General features: G+C 32.9%; 1 protein-coding gene and 1 long non-coding RNA gene across 19 annotated transcripts in view; one reads left to right on the top strand and one right to left on the bottom strand.

Moving 5' to 3' along the window:
* Nucleotides 1-17,900, top strand: part of mtd (TLD domain-containing protein mustard) — a 467,609-nt gene that overhangs the window by 309,914 nt on the left and 139,795 nt on the right. For all 18 annotated transcript variants that reach the window (XM_075290869.1, XM_075290868.1, XM_075290867.1 and 15 more), the window contains one exon: nt 13,509-13,612. In XM_075290869.1, the coding sequence (XP_075146984.1) occupies nt 13,509-13,612 (104 nt within the window). The remainder of the gene's footprint in view (nt 1-13,508; nt 13,613-17,900) is intronic.
* On the bottom strand, nt 12,237-13,001 carry LOC142239318 (uncharacterized). Its single transcript, XR_012722989.1, has 3 exons — nt 12,863-13,001; nt 12,606-12,787; nt 12,237-12,516 (listed from the first exon to the last, which is right to left on the bottom strand). It is a non-coding gene; the product is annotated as an uncharacterized LOC142239318 (long non-coding RNA).

Here is a 17,900-nt window from a genome sequence, read left to right as displayed (position 1 = left end):
TCACGAACATGATAGAATTATTAAAAAAAAAACGAAAATTTTTCTCACTAATTTAAAATAACAAATATTTTATATATTTTATTTGTTATTTATTATACACTGAAAAAACAGTGAACCCACCAGGAAAGATAACTTTCGATTAATTTTAGAAAATTTTGAATTTTTTTAGAAAATTTTAACTAAACAGTATTACAAGCGCTGGCATCACTCCGATATGGTAAAAATAAGTAAATAGTTTTCGACAAATTCAAGAAAATTTATTAGACATAACTAAGTTTTTGCACTTGTTAAAGAAAATTTTGTAGTTTTAAGAGAAATTTTGGAGTTCAAAATTGCAAGAATGTCTTTAGTGCCATACGAAGTTCATGATGGACATATTTTTGGTAAAATTTACAAATTTAAAGAAATAATGAACTATTTTGTGAGAAATACGAAATTAGGAAACCTTTATGCTTTATTTTTGTATAATTTTTTCCTGTGTTTTAGTTCATTTAACTAACGTACGCAAAAAATTATTTGAGTAAAGTAAACTTTTTCCAAACATAATGATTCCATGAACTAATATAAAGTTAAATTGGCTTTAGTGAAATAGAGAGTTCACTTTTTTTTGAGTGTATTATTTTACCATATTATTTTTTAACAATCTCTCCGTATACCAAAACAACGCGATTCCAACTAAAAAAACAACCGACGCGCAAATATATCGATTACACCCACGCGCAAACACATCGATTACGATGACAGGTATCGATTACAGGTAGACAATAGAAATTTAGGAAAATTTCCTATATTCTAACAAGTGTGTTTCCTTAAGTTTTGAAAGGATTGCATACTTCTTAGTACGAATGAACTAAAATATTTTTCTATGCCAAGTGTTGTTCGTATGTATGAAAAACTTTCTATTATAAAGGAAGTCGCAATTATCATTTTATAAGAAATTTTACTAATTTTGAGGAAACTTGGTTTTAGTTCGGTTTTTGTTTATTTTTACGAATGCTTTGTTATCGGTGAATAAAATTTTCTTTTTCAGTAGTAAATTCTTATACCCAGCGAAGAAAATAGTATGAGTAAAATTCCATGCCTTATTCTAGTTAATGAACTATTCCTAACTGCTTACAGTTTAGGATTTTTTTACTGAAACGAGTAAATTTTATTATTTTTCACAAAAAATTACCTTAATGGAAATAAAATAGATAAACTATATTGCTGAAAATTTTTTCCTTTAGTTTCGAAGGCACTTTTTTCTGGGTGTACGATTTTCCTTGTAAAATCACCACAATAATGACTCAAAATTTCCTATATCTCTAATATATATGTATCGACCGATAAATCATAAATGCACTTTTACGAGATTGCATAAAAATGCTTTGTTTTCTAACATTGTGCTCCGCCCCAAAGCATTAGCTAATGCTTTTTCATAAATGAAATATTTTTTATTGGAATAAAGTATTTATTTAATTTCATTGTAATTTTTCTTAATGTACACTTGGAAATCGATATTTTAATTAGTTACGCCTTATTCCCCATTAACTAGCTTTATTTATGTCACATCAGTGCTCAAAAACATTTGGTCACTTCCTTTGGGGTTTCATTAATAAAACAATGACGTGGAGATGGATTTTTCCATCAGAGGCCCTTTAAAGTCGTTGCATGATTTATATTTTTGCCCTTTAACACAAGAAAATTGTTCCACATCTAATACTTTACGAGTATATAACTCGATCTCCATTTGATCCCAAACATTTGAAGATGCGCACTGTTTATCTGGCTCGCAGCATTGAGTATCCTGATGATTGCGCGAGTAGTTCGTGAAAATATTTGACAGACAGTTCACGAGGATTTAAATAAACTTAGAAATGGCTGACAAATATTCAGTTTTCAGTGGTTCTTATATTAATTATTAATTATATAAAAATAAAACACGTTTTCCTTCCACATTGAATAATTGATAATAACAATATTGACATTTAAAAATATTTCCAACGGAATTCGGCTGTGACTATCAATTGTAAGAGCTGAATACTAAATGACGGTTATGAAGGTTTTATAAGGTAGGTTGTGCGTATCGAATTCGATCAAAATTTTTCAATAGAGAGGCAATTAGTTCAGACAACCATTTGACTTGTATTTCAAACAACAATCTATAATAATAAGCTCCGAAAGGTAGAAAGAACCAAATAATGGTTGTAAATAAAGTAAATAGATTGACACAACTGTGATTTCATTCTAAATGCAGAATTTTCATTACAACAATCGATTTTCAACCAATATCTTCTCTGTGTGTAAATATACATATACTACTTATGTGGAAAATAACTTCCAACATATTAGGGGCATCGTTTGGGATCCATGTAATAATGTGTTTACCCACTAACTGCGTTATTACTCAACATCAATGACTTCGTTGAGTGTAAACGTCCATGTTTTTCGCCTTCACATGTCATTCCCATTTTTTTTTTCTCTCTCCAAAAAGTTCCACACCCTCTGCTCTACTGTCTATTACTACATTGTTGTACGCCATTTTGATTGACAACATTAATTTCCTGTGAGATGTCGGTAACATGATGTTTCTTCCTTTATGTGAATGTTCCATCTTTGGAGAGACAACGCCTAAACTATGTTTACGAGATGATTTCTAAATACGAGAAAAGGAATTTATATTTGAAATGTTTAGTTGCGTTCGCATGCTGCACCCATTCTAGATATATATATATATAAATATATTAGAGTTTATTCCATATTAAGTCATAGGAATATTGTCATGGAATTTGCTTTATTGGAATTTTTGTAATACAAATTTGTATTATGTGCAAAAATAGTAGAACGACATTTTTATACCCTCCACCATTGGATGGTGGTATACTACATACGTTTATACGTTTACATACATTGATCGCCAATCCCGACTGAAATGTTACCGCCAATTAATGAAATAATATTTGTTTAAATTTTTTAAAATCTATATTTATTTTATTTTCGGTCAAAAAAAAAATAAAATTTTTATACAAACTAATTCAATATTCCGTTTCTATAACAATTTAGCAAAACCCATACACAGCAGAAAGATTAAAATGACAATTTGATTGTCTGGTTGGTTGTACAATTAATCTAAAAGCGGTTGGCGTAGCTTCAATTTGATATTTTCTAATGGACAATTGACTGTAATTTGTATCAGCTCAGTCGCTACCAAAATTTGACACCGACAAAAATGGATCGGCTTCGTTTTGGAAGTCTAAGAGAGTTTACGGGTTAAATTTGATATTACATTTCCCCTTTTCATGGAGAACATGTACCGCCTGAAAATATGCAAAGAAAATTTTCGATAATTGGATTCTCTATGAGAGATTTTGGATGAACGGGGTATAAAAATAGTTGTTAGGTTTATTCATATGCATTTATTTCGTATATTTTATGGGCCACTTTAAATTGTTGTGCCCCTTTTTATAGCGAATGATACATTTCGTGCGAATTTTTAGAAATGCAGAATTTTTTTACAGAAACCGAAACGTTGTAAGTGAGCTTGCGAAAAACTGTCACTTTACTACTCTACGAAGAAGCACATTCGAATTGATAATGTAGGGTCTTTAACAGTCTGAAAAAATTCCACTATGAACCCAAACTCACGATCGTATATAAAAACAAATAGTTTACAAATCACTATTAAAAAAAAAAAAACAGAAATACACAGAAAAAAAATTCACGAACATTTTTCCAATTAAAATCTTAATTGAGTTTTAAAAAATATTCAATTAAAAATTTAATTGATTCAACAAATTTTTTTAATTGAAACAAAAATCAATCACACAAATTAATAGTATCAATTGTTTTTTTTATTCGGATCAATTAATTTTTTAATTGGCTGTCAATTAATTTTTTTATTGATACTATCATCTCTGTGATTGAAGACATTTCAATTAAAAAAATAATTGGATCAATTAATTTCGTGATTGAATCAGAAAAAAAGTTTTTTGTGTGTATATGGGAATTGTCCATTTTAAATTAAATAAATTCAATTAGACATTTTTAAGCGTGTTTAAATATGCATATAGGTTAGGTTAGGTTAAAGTGGCAGCCCGATTAAGATTCAGGCTCACTTAGACTATTCAGTCCATTGTGATACCACATTAACTAAAAGTACCTATTACATATGGGCACTTCATATAAATATACCCCAAAATGTTTCTATACTTGAAAATTGTTTGTAGTTAAAATTAAAACAAGTATATACGGCCGTAAGTACGGCCCGGCCGAATCTTATGTACCCCCCACCATGGATTGCGTAGAAACTTCTACTAAAGACTGTCATCAACAATCGAATTACTTGGGTTGCGGTAACACTTGCCGATGTCAAGGTATCTTAAAAAATCCTTAACACCATCTTCTAAATTGTAAGTTAGTCCATACGGGGGATATATTAAACCAAAAAAACGGCCGATTAAAGACGTATATAATTCAGTTCGACAAAATTTTCTATAGAAATAAAATGTTGACATAATTATCTATAGAAGTAAAATTTTGACAAAATTTTCTATAGAAATAAAATTTTGACAAAATTATCTATAAGAATAAAATTTTGATAAAATTTTCTATAGAAATAAAATTTTGATAAAATTTTCTATAGAAATAAAATTTTGACAAAATTTTCTATAGAAATAAAATTTTGCAAAATTTTCTACAGAAAAAAAAGTTTGACAAAACTTTCTATAGTAATAAAATTTTGACAAAATTTTGTATAGAAATAAAATTTTGGTAGATTATTTTTGGCGATGTGGACCAATTTATGATTGGCCACTTGCTACATATAACTATAGACCGATATGGACCAATTTGTGCATGGCTTTTAGCGGCCATATACTAGCGAAATGTACCAAATTTCAACCGAATCGGATGAATTTTGCTCCTCCAAGAGGTTCCGGAGGTCAAATCTGGGGATCGATTTATTATGGGTGCTATATATAATTATGGACCGATATGGACCAATTTTTGCATGGTTGTTAGAGACCATATACTGACACCACGTACCAAATTTCAACTACATCGGATGAATTTTGCTCCACTAAGAGGCTCCGGAGTTCAAATCTGGGGATCGGTTTATATGGGTTCTATATAATTATAAACCGATATGAACAAATTTTTGCATGGTTGTTAGAGACCATATACTAACACCACGTACCAAATTTCAACCGGATCGGATTAAATTTGCTCTTCGGAGGCTCCGGAGTTCAAATCTGGGGACCGGTTTATATGAGGCCTATATATATTTATGGACCGATATGGACCAATTTTTGCATGGTTGTTGTAGACCACACTGAAAAAAATATTGTCGTGAGGTCAAAGATTTCATGTCTTTGAAATACGAATGCAAATTTTGCTTAGCATAGAAGACGCATTTCTCTAATATAAAGTTTTTTTCCTTGTCCAAAAGTCGAAAAACTTTTCACTGAAGTCGTATTGTCCTTATAATTAAGTGATTTTAATTAAAAATGGGTATCATAACATGAAAGAAAAAATGTTTGGGCTAAGGTCAACTTTACTTTAATAATTCAGAAAAATTCTTTAAAATTAATGAAACTGTCTTTAAATTTGTTGTCTTTTTGCATCTTGACTACAAAGTAAAATAATCGTTCAAATATAGGACATGTTTTTCAAAACTTTATTTTAAAGAAGTTTTTTGCTTGAAACATAGCATAATTTCTACTGGAAGTCGAGTCTTAATGTGGAAAATAAAGTTGTCGTTAACTAGTTTTTAAAGGACTTTGGTAGCATATGAAGAAAAAAAGCTGAGGAAGCGAAAAATTAAATTTTGCTTCCTAGAAGCAAGTACACAAAACCCAAATTTAAAAGAGAATTGTGTCTTAAAAGTATCTTTACTTGTATTGTCCGCTTCTTTGGCTCGGAATCAATACCAAATTTTTTAAAGTACACTCAAAAAAAAGTGAACTCTCTATTTCACTAAAGCCAATTTAACTTTATTTTAGTTCATGGAATTATTATGTTTGGAGAAAGTTTCCTTTACTCTAATTATTTTTTGTTTACGTTAGATAAATTAACTAAACCCGAGGAAAAAAATAAACTCGAATGAAGCATAATGATTAACTAAATTCGTACCTTCCACAATATAGTTCAGAATTTCTTTAAATTTGTAAATTTTATCAAAAATGTGTTCATCATGAACTTCGTATATCACTAAAGACATTCTTGCAATTTTGAACTCCAAGTTTTTCCTTCAAACTACAAAATTTTCTTTAACAAGTGAAAAATCTTAGTTATGTCTAACAAATTTTCTTGAATTTCTCGAAAAATATTTACTTATTTTTATGGCATAGGCGTGATGCCAACGTTTGTAATACTGCTTAGTTAAAATTTTCTACAAATATTCAAAATTTTCTAAAATTAACCGAAACTTTTCTTCCTGGTGGGTTCACTGTTTTTTCAGTGTAAAGACAAAATCTTTGGAACCGGGCATGCTTTTTTTTCAGTGCATATACTAACACCACATACCAAATTTCAAGCGGATCGGATGAATTTTTCTCCTCCAAGAGGCTCTGCAAAACAAATCTGGGGGTCGGTTTATATGGGGGCTATACGTAAAAGTGGTCCGATATGGCCCATTTGCAATACCACCCGACCTACATCAATAACAACTACTTATGCCAAGTTTCAAGCCGATAGCTTGTATCGTTCGGAAGTTAGAGTGATTTCAACAGACGGACGGACGGACATGCTCAAATCGACTCAGAATTTCACCACGACCCAGAGTATATATACTTTATGGGGTCTTAGAGCAATATTTCGATGTGTTACAAACGGAATGACAAAGTTAATATACCCCCCTCATCCTATGGTGGAGGGTATAAAAAGTCACGTTATTTTGATATAAAATAAAGGTCAGCTACTTGAAAGGATACCAGTCAATAATAGCAGTTTTTATCATCACTTACCCTTTACCAAATAACACTTGGTATTATCCTAATCTTTAGTTAAAATTTCTCTCTATATCTAAATTTCTAAAATTTCTCTCTATCTCATTTAAAAAGTGATTAAGATCCAAAGATGTGGCTTTTTAAATATGAAGAATTGCTTTAGGAACCTATCTAGTTTTAAATCTACACCCTCAGAAAAAATGGCTTCTCTAACATATGTTCCAAACATATTTTGCAGGAAGCACATATATTATTGGATACTGCCGAAATATTATATGTTTGGAAGCATTTTGAGCCCAAAAATATTATATGCTTGGAAGAATTTTCCCCAAAGAAGATTGTGCTCATTCCCTCACATAATTTTCACTTCCACGATTTTGTTTATTTCTTGGCACCTTTTATTCCACAGAAACATATATTTGTTGGCCACGTGGAGCAGTGGTTAGCATGTCCGCCTTGCATGCAAAGTGTCCTGGGTTCAATCCCTACTCCGACCGAATACCAATTTTTTTTTTAAATTTTGTATTTATATTTTTATATTATTAAATTAAATTTTTACAATGAAACTTCGAAATGTGTGTTATTAAAGATTTACAGTCAGAAAAGAACAGTGCTTGTTATAAACGAAATGGACTGAGCTTTTGTATAAAATATTATTTTTTATTGCAAAAATAACAATTTTGTAACAAAAAACTGTTTTTTGTATAAAAGCTTGAAATTTTGGAAGGAATTCAAAAACTCTAACAAAAGAAGAGCGTGGAGTCGAGTATAAACATACATAAATAATTTTATAATATACACATAAATTTAGCTAGGCGTGAACAGTTTTTTACTAGCATTTAACACCATTTTAAATGCATTTAAAACTTATCGTGTTTTGTACTTAATTTCATTTTTACCCTTATGTTAAGGCCGGTATTAAGTTGGTATTATTGTTCTAAAATGACCCTGTTTTGCCTTTTACTTTTCTTTAATAATTCATTTTAAAGAAAATAAACTTCTTCAAACTCGAACTTACTGCCCGCTTCCGAATGTCTATTCTCTTTACATGAGTATTCAAATTAAATAATATTTAGACTTAAGCATATCAAATTTTTGGCCTTATTATAAAACAGTTTTCCGAAACAACATACAAGCAGTTTCACAGAAATTGCTCTCTTTTGATTCTCTCGCTGTGTTATGTTGATATCTTTCGTAAACCCTCCCGGTTTCCATCTCTGTCGCTCTCTGAATAAAATATCATAACATATATATGTTTACTCGAAATTTGTAAATTTATATATGTTGACATTCACACATATTATTTTTATGAAACATTCATGCCCCAAACATAATATATTCTAACATATGTGTCCCAAACATTTAGTGTTAGTTTAGGAACATTACATGTTAGCACTTAAATATATTGTGTTTAAAAATTGTGCCCGAAACACATTTTGTTTATATCGGAGCATATGAAAAACATATTTTTCTAACAGTGTAGGATCAAAAACATATCAAATTATGATACAGATCTCATTTATCAAATTTTCATTCTCTATTTGAGGTATATTAATAAAGCTGTTCACGTACAAATAAATGCCAGATAAAAAATCCAAATTATAACAAATTCGTCAAAATAAACAAAGTTTTCTTAATTAAAAAGAAAAAACTTTAAACCAAAGATGCAAAATTCTCAAAATAAGTCTTAACATATATGGATTTAATATATAAATTAATATAAATACAATTGCATTAAATCAAAAGTGTTCTAAGGAAATGTTGTCTTATATTAACAACATACGACTCTAACAGAGAGACGTAAATTTTCAAGATTCGTGTCCTAAATTTAATGAAAAAAAGGTTTGAGGGAAAGTTATAAAATTTCTTTTAAATCAATTAATGAAAATTAAATTACGTGTCCTTAAATTAAGGTTGCATAATCTTTTATATTAGGCAAATATTTTTTCAGTGTACTATCTGTGAGCCCTCCTAATGACAATTTTCTCAATATAGATTAAACATGAGCACATACATTGACTATACGCATTTGTACATCGTTTTAATGTTTCAATTAAGAGTGAATTGCATTTTTTTATTGCCGTTCCATGTGCGGAAATGCATTTCGTAACAAGTCACTTAAAATAGACATGGCTAATCGATATAAAATAAAATTTAAAATTCCAATCAAAAATGTTTAATATGTACAAACATTCCAATTACACATAAATATCAGAATTCATCAACAGATCTGAGTGATGCATATCAATGAAACTATTGTAAGGACTTTACATTCTATATGAGATGAATAAATGTCAAGAGACAAATTAAATATCAATTTACCAAAGGTGGTTTATATTGATAGTACAAGGCAATATATCGACACCATAATTCCATTGTAGGCCAAATCGATTCAAGAGCTAAAAAAATTTGTGAAATCGTCTCCGTTTGACAGCTACATTGAAAAAAAATATTTACGTGATATTAAAGATTAAGTAACCTCAATTTCAGGATGCGCAGTTTACAAAATGTTAAGGACAAATTTCTTTAAAATAATGACATTTTATTTAAAAAAAGTTTCTAATTTTTGCTTCAAAAAAATTATTAAATTTAAGTCGAATGTCTTTGAACCGAGGCAAATTTTTCTTAAAGTAAAGAAACACATTTTTGATTTAAAGAAATCATCCCTAAATTAACTGAAATATTGAATCTTTTAATTTAAAATGAAAAAGCTTCAAATATAGGCTAAGAATTATTTTGAGGATTTAACATCTTTGATTTAAAGTGTTTTTGGAATTAATACCTCATTCACATTATACTTCCAAAATCCACTTTACCCAGATTTCAAATGTCATTTGCCATTGAAAAAAGGGATTTCCAATCCACTTTTTCTTGATCCTAGATTTAAAGTCGAAAGTCGAAATTTCAATTCCATTGAAACTAAATTACCAATATTTTGAAGGATGGTGAGAGTACAAGCAGCCATACAATTTGATTATCCTTTTAGCAACTCTACGAAGAATTTTTTTTTAAACGACTATAGAATGGTGGTATACAATTTTTTTGGATGGAGGATTTTTTAGTTTTTGCTGCAAATGAATGTAGAAACGGTTAGAAATAATTCTATTATTTATTCATATTTATTTATTTATTTACACGGCTAATAGCAGCCGGGACATTCAAAATATAACATTTCAATTCAATTAAATACAATTATATATTCCAAGTGGGCCAGAAGGGACCCTATAGGTCAGTAAGGAGCACAGCAAGTCCGAAGGGACTCCTAAGTTAGTTATTCGAGATGGGTCAGTAGGGACCCCGTTGAGCCAGTAGGCGAGGAACTCAATAAAGGTTCAACATATATCAACAGATGGGTCATAAGGGACCCCAATACCCCGCTGAGCCAAACAAGGCTAAAAATTCCAGATGTCAGAGTATGAGCGCATCGTGCGTTTGAAAATTGGCCAGAAAGAACCCCCTGAGCCTTTAGGTCAGTAGGGGCCTAAAGAGATAGTTTTTACTTTACTAAAGCAGCTGCTACAATTTCGTCAATTTGAGCCAATGTAATCAACAGTGGCTCCGCAATGCGAAATTAGCGAGCGTCAGCTTAAACCGTCAACATGGATTTGAGGGCTGCATTCATTGCGAATAAAATGCATGAAACAACTACCCAAGGTACTAGCACTCTTACAAATAACATCTTTCAAATGCATAAAACTGACAGTCACATTTCGATTAGAGTAATCCCACAAAGGCAAGAAGAAGATGATAATTGCTCGTTTTACTAGAAATTTTTATCATAGGACAAATATAAGTTAGGTATAGTGGCATTTCAATATTTCAGGTTCCCTTAGACTATTCAGTACCCAGTGGTGAACCTTTCACTTATCAATGAGTGCTGCACGATTGTATGTTTAAAGGGTGATACGGTCAAAATTTGGTCAATATAAACTTGACGTATTTCTTTCAATTTTGCATTTAAAAAACCTTGAGCACCCCTCATTTTGAAGGTGTATGTGTGTGTAGAATGTTGCTCCTATTTTGATTTTGGAATTCACTCTTCAGTTGTCAAAATGCCGTCCAAGCAAGAAAAGCAGCGTATCAAAATTTTGCTCGCACATCGCGAAAATCCGAGCTACTCGCACGCAAAGCTGGCAAAATCGCTAAAAGTTGCCAAATCAACCGTTACAAATGTAATTAAAGTGTTTGGGGAACGTTTGTCGACAGCCAGGAAGTCTGGATCGGGGAGAAATCGAAAACCGGAAGCTGCTGAGACGACAAAGAGAGTTGCTGGTAGTTTCAAGCGAAACCCTAACCTCTCTCCGAGATGCCGCAAATAAGCTGGGTGTATCGTCTACAACCGTACATCGAGCCAAAAAACAAGCCGGACTATCGACTTACAAGAAGGTAGTGACTCCAAATCGCGATGATAAACAAAATACGACGGCCAAAGCGCGATCCCGGAGGCTGTACACGACGATGCTGACGAAGTTTGACTGCGTGGTAATGGACGACGAAACCTGCGTCAAAGCCGACTACAAGCAGCTTCCGGGACAGGAGTTTTATACGGCAAAAGGAAGGGGAAAGGTAGCAGATATTTTCAAGCACATAAAACTGTCAAAGTTCGCAAAGAAATATCTGGTTTGGCAAGCCATTTGTACCTGTGGCTTGAAAAGCAGCATTTTCATAGCTTCCGGGACTGTCAACCAAGAAATTTACGTGAAAGAGTGTTTGAATAAACGTCTGCTGCCTTTCCTGAAGAAACACGGTTGTTCCGTACTGTTTTGGCCGGATTTGGCATCTTGACATTACGGTAAAAAGGCCATAGAGTGGTACGCCGCCAACAACGTGCAGGTGGTTCCCAAGGACAAGAACCCTCCCAACACGCCAGAGCTCCGCCCAATTGAGAAATACTGAGCTATTGTCAAGCGGAACCTAAAGAAGACCAAAAAACTGCTAAGGACGAGCAGCAGTTCAAGGCAAACTGGCTTTCTGCGGCGAAGAAGGTGGACAAGGTGGCTGTACAAAATCTGATGGCAGGTGTCAAGCGTGAGGCCCGGCAATTCGGATTTGGAAAAGCGAAAGCCTCACTGAATATTTTTCCTGAATTTTATACTAATTTAACTGAAATTCATTTCAGACTCGGCTATAAAGCTTATAAATATCACCACCACCGGTCTTTTGTGTGTTTGGTTGAAACTGGTATTGAACCCATGATCCTTACTTTGTATGCAAGGCGAGCATGCTAAGCATTGGGTACAGCCACTTTTGGTGTATTTAACATCTGGATGTATATCAGCACCAACTTTAATAATTTCATCACAATAAAAAGTGTTCAGAGCGATTATAGGATTTATTGTACAATTAATTGTTACCATACATATACAGCACAGAGCATAGAATGAAGCCGCCGAGTCGCACCGCCGATTATAGTCGCCGCCGATCCTTTTTTACCAGTCGACACCACCCCCGAATACGTCGACTGATCTCGACTCAAATTTAGCTGCCATTTAATCAAAAACATTGAGGTAAAACAGAAAAATTTATTATAAATTGTTGTATTTTTTTGCCAAAATTTTGAATCTTTCGCCCACAATCAATCAGCATCAAGTTTCTATAATAATTTTAGAAAAAATTAATTCAGGAAATTTGTAGGAAATGTATACTTGGTTTTAAGATTAGTTTTACAAATAATCTCATTACCATTCGGCCGCCGAATAGGCAAATTTATATCGGCATAGTCGCCAAGCCGCTGCCGCCGGAGGCAAAAATTAAGTATCAGCCGCCGCCGACAAAAATTGGTCGGCTTCTTTCTCTGCTGCAGAATGGATAATTAAGCCGTCAAAATTTCTTTCATCCGCCCAAACTAATTGAAGATTGCCTTTCTATAATAATTTGGTAATAAGAGAGATGAATAAAATAAAAATAAAATAAAAAGTGGGTTGCACGATTAGTCGTACAATTAATCTCATAGAGGTTCGTACTCTATTAATTTGATTTTTTACGTATAAGATATATGCGCTGAATAAACGGCTCAGCCGACAGGCCGCAGATGTGAATGTCACCGACAAAATGGGTCGGTTTCCTTCTATACTGCAGAAAGTTTCGCCTTAAATTACTTGATCACTGTTAATAATTACGATATAGTTTCTATAGTTTTAGGGTATCTTATCTTCGTAAGTGAAAAACAATGCATCCATGTCAATGAATATGTGTCACAAATCGGCTGACAAAAGCTATTATTGTTGACATAATTTGTTTTTTTTATTTGTTAAACAACACGTATGTGCATATTTTTCTATATACCTTCAAATTTTGTGTTTTTCTATTGTTTATTGGAAACAATTAAAATCCAATTTGATGCTAAAAACGTATACATATAAAATCGATATTGTTTTTGTTTTTTTCATACATAGAAATTTGCTCTATAACAAAATTCCATCGCTTGCTGTATTTGGTTATTTCCACTTGACTCTCTGCGAAATTATCTTTAATGTCATCGAATATTTAAAAAAATTCATTGCAATTTTATTTTTTTTTTTATCTGATCTGTATACCATATCTGATTTGTTCTATTTCGTTTTTTCTTTCTCTCGTTTATTTCAGGAGTAAATCACGCAGTGTTGATCACGGCCTTGCAGCCCCATTCGATTTGGATTCATTACGTTCAAAAGTCGAAGGACGTTTCGAAAGTGTTGACAGATTATCAAGTAAGTAGCAGCAATGTGATTGTGTTAGTAATCTTCTAATGCTCATTAGCATTAGTTTAATACAAAATTTTAAAGCATATGTTAAGGCTTTCTTCAAAATTGTGTTAATTTCCTATATGGAAATGTTAACCCATACATAAAATGTTTATTGGCAATAATAAGTGAAAGGCAAGAGATTGCTTACAGTGAGGCAAGTGTTATGAAAATGGATTACAGTGAAACCTCTGAAAGGTTAACACCCACGGTCGCCTAAATTGTTTCCACATTTGAGTGGTGTCCAGGTATGAGAGGTTAACTTTTGTGTGTTAATATAGCAAACGTTCCCAGACAACTTGCCACTTTTAGGAGGTGTCCGGTTTTCAGGGTATCCAAGTTTTAGAGGTTTCACTGTAAATATCCTTTTAATAGAATATATAGACTATTGTCGATTTTCATGAAGACCAAGTTTAGCTAAACCACTTTTCAATCGTATGTAATCCAGTCTATATATGTATATATGTAATTGAATAACCGTTTGTTAACCGGCCGTATGTTACCTATACTAAACTCATTTTTGAATGTCAATCAAATCAGTAATCTCAAACGAACTTTCTGGCACAGAGATTAACAGCTTGTTTCTGTATGTCGATCGAGCTCTATCAATTGACAGAAATGGAAACAAACAGCTGAATTTATAACCAAAAATCAGATGTTTCTATGAATTTCATTCGATCGATAGACATACCGAAACAGGCTGTAAGGAATTTTATTAATTAAGTTCTAATGCTCATTAGCTTTCGTTTAATACAAAACTTTAAAGTATATGTTTAGGCGTTCATATAGAATATTGTTTTTCGAAAATGAGGGTGGCAACGCTTGCATAATTTATTTATTGGCAATGATAATGAATGACAAAACAGTGACGCAAGTGTTATGAAAATAGTTTAAATATTGGTGTAATAGAATATTTACTATGTTTGCCATTCTAAACAGATTTTTTAAAAATTAGCAAATCAATCTCTACATATTATTATCATTATATACGAACATGCTTGGACAAAGCAAATGAAGGACTTTGATTGATTAAAACAAGGCCAGATATAAATCTATACACTACATTTCCATTGCCTTTAGTATAGATCTAAATAACGTGCCACCTTATGATCAGACTACATGAAAATATAGGATAGCTAGCATAAAAAGAAAGTTTTAATTTTCAACAGCCTAGTGATATTTTCCTTTCTTTTTATGTTAAGGTATAAAGTTCAATGACCATACATATAAGTTCAATATGAACTAAAGCAGAAGTAAATGTTCGTACGATTCCCAAAAATAGTATGGTTAAAATGTGCTAATGATTTTCTTCTTTACTGTTAGTTAATTTTTTCTTCTATGTAAGGATGTAATATCGTGAACTGCAGTTAAAAAGTAAAATCAAAAGAAAAGTAAGATCACTAACTTTTCCTGGTTTTAACAATGGAAATCTCAAAATGTAGAGTACAATTTAGTTCAATTTCGGAGCCACCGTGGTGCAATGTTTAGCATGCCCGCCTTGCATACACAAGGTCGTGGGTTCGATTGCTGCTTCGACCGAACACCAAAAAGTTTTTCAGCGGTGGATTATCCCACCTCAGTAATGCTGGTGACATTTCTGAGGGTTTCAAAGCTTTTCTAAGTGGTTTCACTGTAATGTGGAACGCCGTTCGGACTCGGCTATAAAAAGGAGGTCCCTTGTCATTGAGCTTAACATGTAATCGGGCAGCACTCAGTGATAAGAGAGAAGTTCACCAATGTGGTATCACAATGGACTGAATAGTCTAAGTGAGCCTGATACATCGGGCTGCCACCTAACCTAACCTAGTTCAATTTAGTTTATTCTTCCTATAAATCAGTTCACTTTTTTCTGTGTAGGAAAATAATAAACTAAATATGGATTAACGCAATTAATATCGGGTTGATATTAAGCCCAATATCGTTTTGGTGTTGGTACACCCTCAAAAAATCGCTTCTCTAACATATGTTCCAAACATATTTTGCAGGAAGCACATATATTATTGGATATTGCCGAAACATTTTTATACCCTCCACCATAGGATGGGGATATATTAACTTTGTCATTCCGTTTGTAACACATCGAAATATTGCTCTAAGACCCCATAAAGTATATATATTCTGGGTCGTGGCGAAATTCTGAGTCGATCTGAGCATGTCCGTCCGTCCGTCTGTTGAAATCACTCTAACTTCCGAACGAAACAAGCTATCAACTTGAAACTTGGTATAAGTAGTTGTTATTGATGTAGGTCGGATGGTGTTCCAAATGGGCCATATCGATCCTCTTTTACATAGCCCCTATATAAACCGATCCCCCGATTTGGCAAATTTCATCCGATCCGGCCGAAATTTGGTACAAGGTGTTAGTATATGGTCTCTAATAAGCATGCAAAAATTGGTTCACATCGGTCCATAATTATATATAGCCCCTATATAAACCGATCCCCCGATTTGGCTTGCTGAGCCTCTAAGAGAAGCCAATTTCATCCGATCCGGCTGAAATTTGGTACATGGTGTTAGTATAGGGTCTCGTTATTTTTTATGAAGATCCCTTTGTATTTTTTTATATATTTTCCACTGTTTTTTTAATTTTCTTTGTCTGAATATTTTGACTTACTCCTCGTACCTTCCGATTTCTTTTGACGAACCTAGAAAAAAATTGTGCCCATAATGCCAAAAAGATAAACAAAACACGTGTCCACACATACATAAAATGCAACAACCCAACAAAATATGGAGCACTATTTCAGCAGGATTGTAAGGGAGGGAGGCAGTACCAATTCCTTACAAAACAACCGAATCAGCGCTGATTTCTGTGGGCGATGTCCCGATTTAGAGCAGCTTCCACATAGCGTTGATATAATTGCTCATTATACCCTTCACCACTACTGTGGTACAGGGTATAATAAGTTTGTGCATTTGTATGTAACGCCAAGAAATAGTGGTCATAGACCCATCTTTTAGTATACCGATCGGCTTAGAATTAAATTCTGAGTCGATTTAGCGATGTCCGTCTGTCTGTCTGTCTGTCTGTATATGTAATTTTGTGCACAAAGTACATCTTGCAATTTAAGTCCGATCGTGCTCAAATTTGGCATAGGGCCGTTTCTTGGGACAGAGACAATCGCTATTGGTTTTGGAAAAAATCGGTTCAGATTTCTATATAGCTGCTATATATATTTATCCCCGATTTGGTCATAGTTAGCGTTTAGCGTTTATCAACCGATTTTCTTGAAATACCATACATCCAAATATTTTATGAATCTCGAAAATCTTGCAAAATATCAGCCAAATCGGCTCAGATTTAGATATAGCTCCCATATATATCTTTCGTCCGATTTAGACTCATATGAACACAGAGGCCAAAGTTTACTACCGATCTTCGTGAAATTTTGCACAGAGAGTAGAATTGACATTCTACCAATGCTTGGTAAATTTGATTGAAATCGGTTCAAATTTACATATAGCTCCCATATATATCTTTCGTCCGATTTGAACTTATATGGCCACAAAAGCCAGAGTTTTGCCGTGATTTGCTTCAAATTTTGCACAAGGGGTACGTTTAATAGTATCGTTAAGTGTGTCAAAATCGGTTCAGATTTAGATATAGCTCACATATATATCTTTCGCCCGATTTGGACTTATATGGTCTCAAAAGCCAGAGTTTTGCCCTGGCTTATTTAAAATTTTGCACAAGCGGTACTTTTAATGATACTATTGTATGTGCCAAATATGGTCAAAATCGAATCATATTTAGATATAGCTCCCATATATATCTTTCGTCCGATTTGAACTTATATGGCCTCAAAATCAAGGGTTTTGCCGTGATTTGCTTCAAATTTCGCACAAGGAGTACGTTTAGTAGTATCGGTAATTGTACCAAATTTGGTTGAAATCGGTTCAGATTTAGATATGGCTCCCATATATATCTTCTGTCCGATTTGCACTCATATGACCAGGGGGGCCAAAGTTATACTCCCATTTACGTGAAATTTCGCATAGATAGCAGAATTATTATTCTAACTACACCCTCACAAAAAATCGCTTCTGTAACATATACTCCCAAACATATTTTGCTTCAAGCATATACATTTTTGGGTATTGCCCAAACATTTATGTGTTTGATCTCTACCAATATATAATATGTTTGAAAGCATATTGGTCTAAACAATATATGTTTGGGTAGTCTAAGTTCCAAACATTTTGTATTTTTGCATCCAAATTCAATAATGTTGTCTTCCAAAAAACAATATGTTAT

This window comes from Haematobia irritans, chromosome 1, assembly GCF_050003625.1.
Source record: "Haematobia irritans isolate KBUSLIRL chromosome 1, ASM5000362v1, whole genome shotgun sequence".
Taxonomy (NCBI): Eukaryota; Metazoa; Arthropoda; class Insecta; order Diptera; family Muscidae; genus Haematobia; species Haematobia irritans.
The sequence above is the reverse complement of the archived record's forward strand: the minus strand, read 5'-3'. Positions and strand labels throughout refer to the sequence as shown.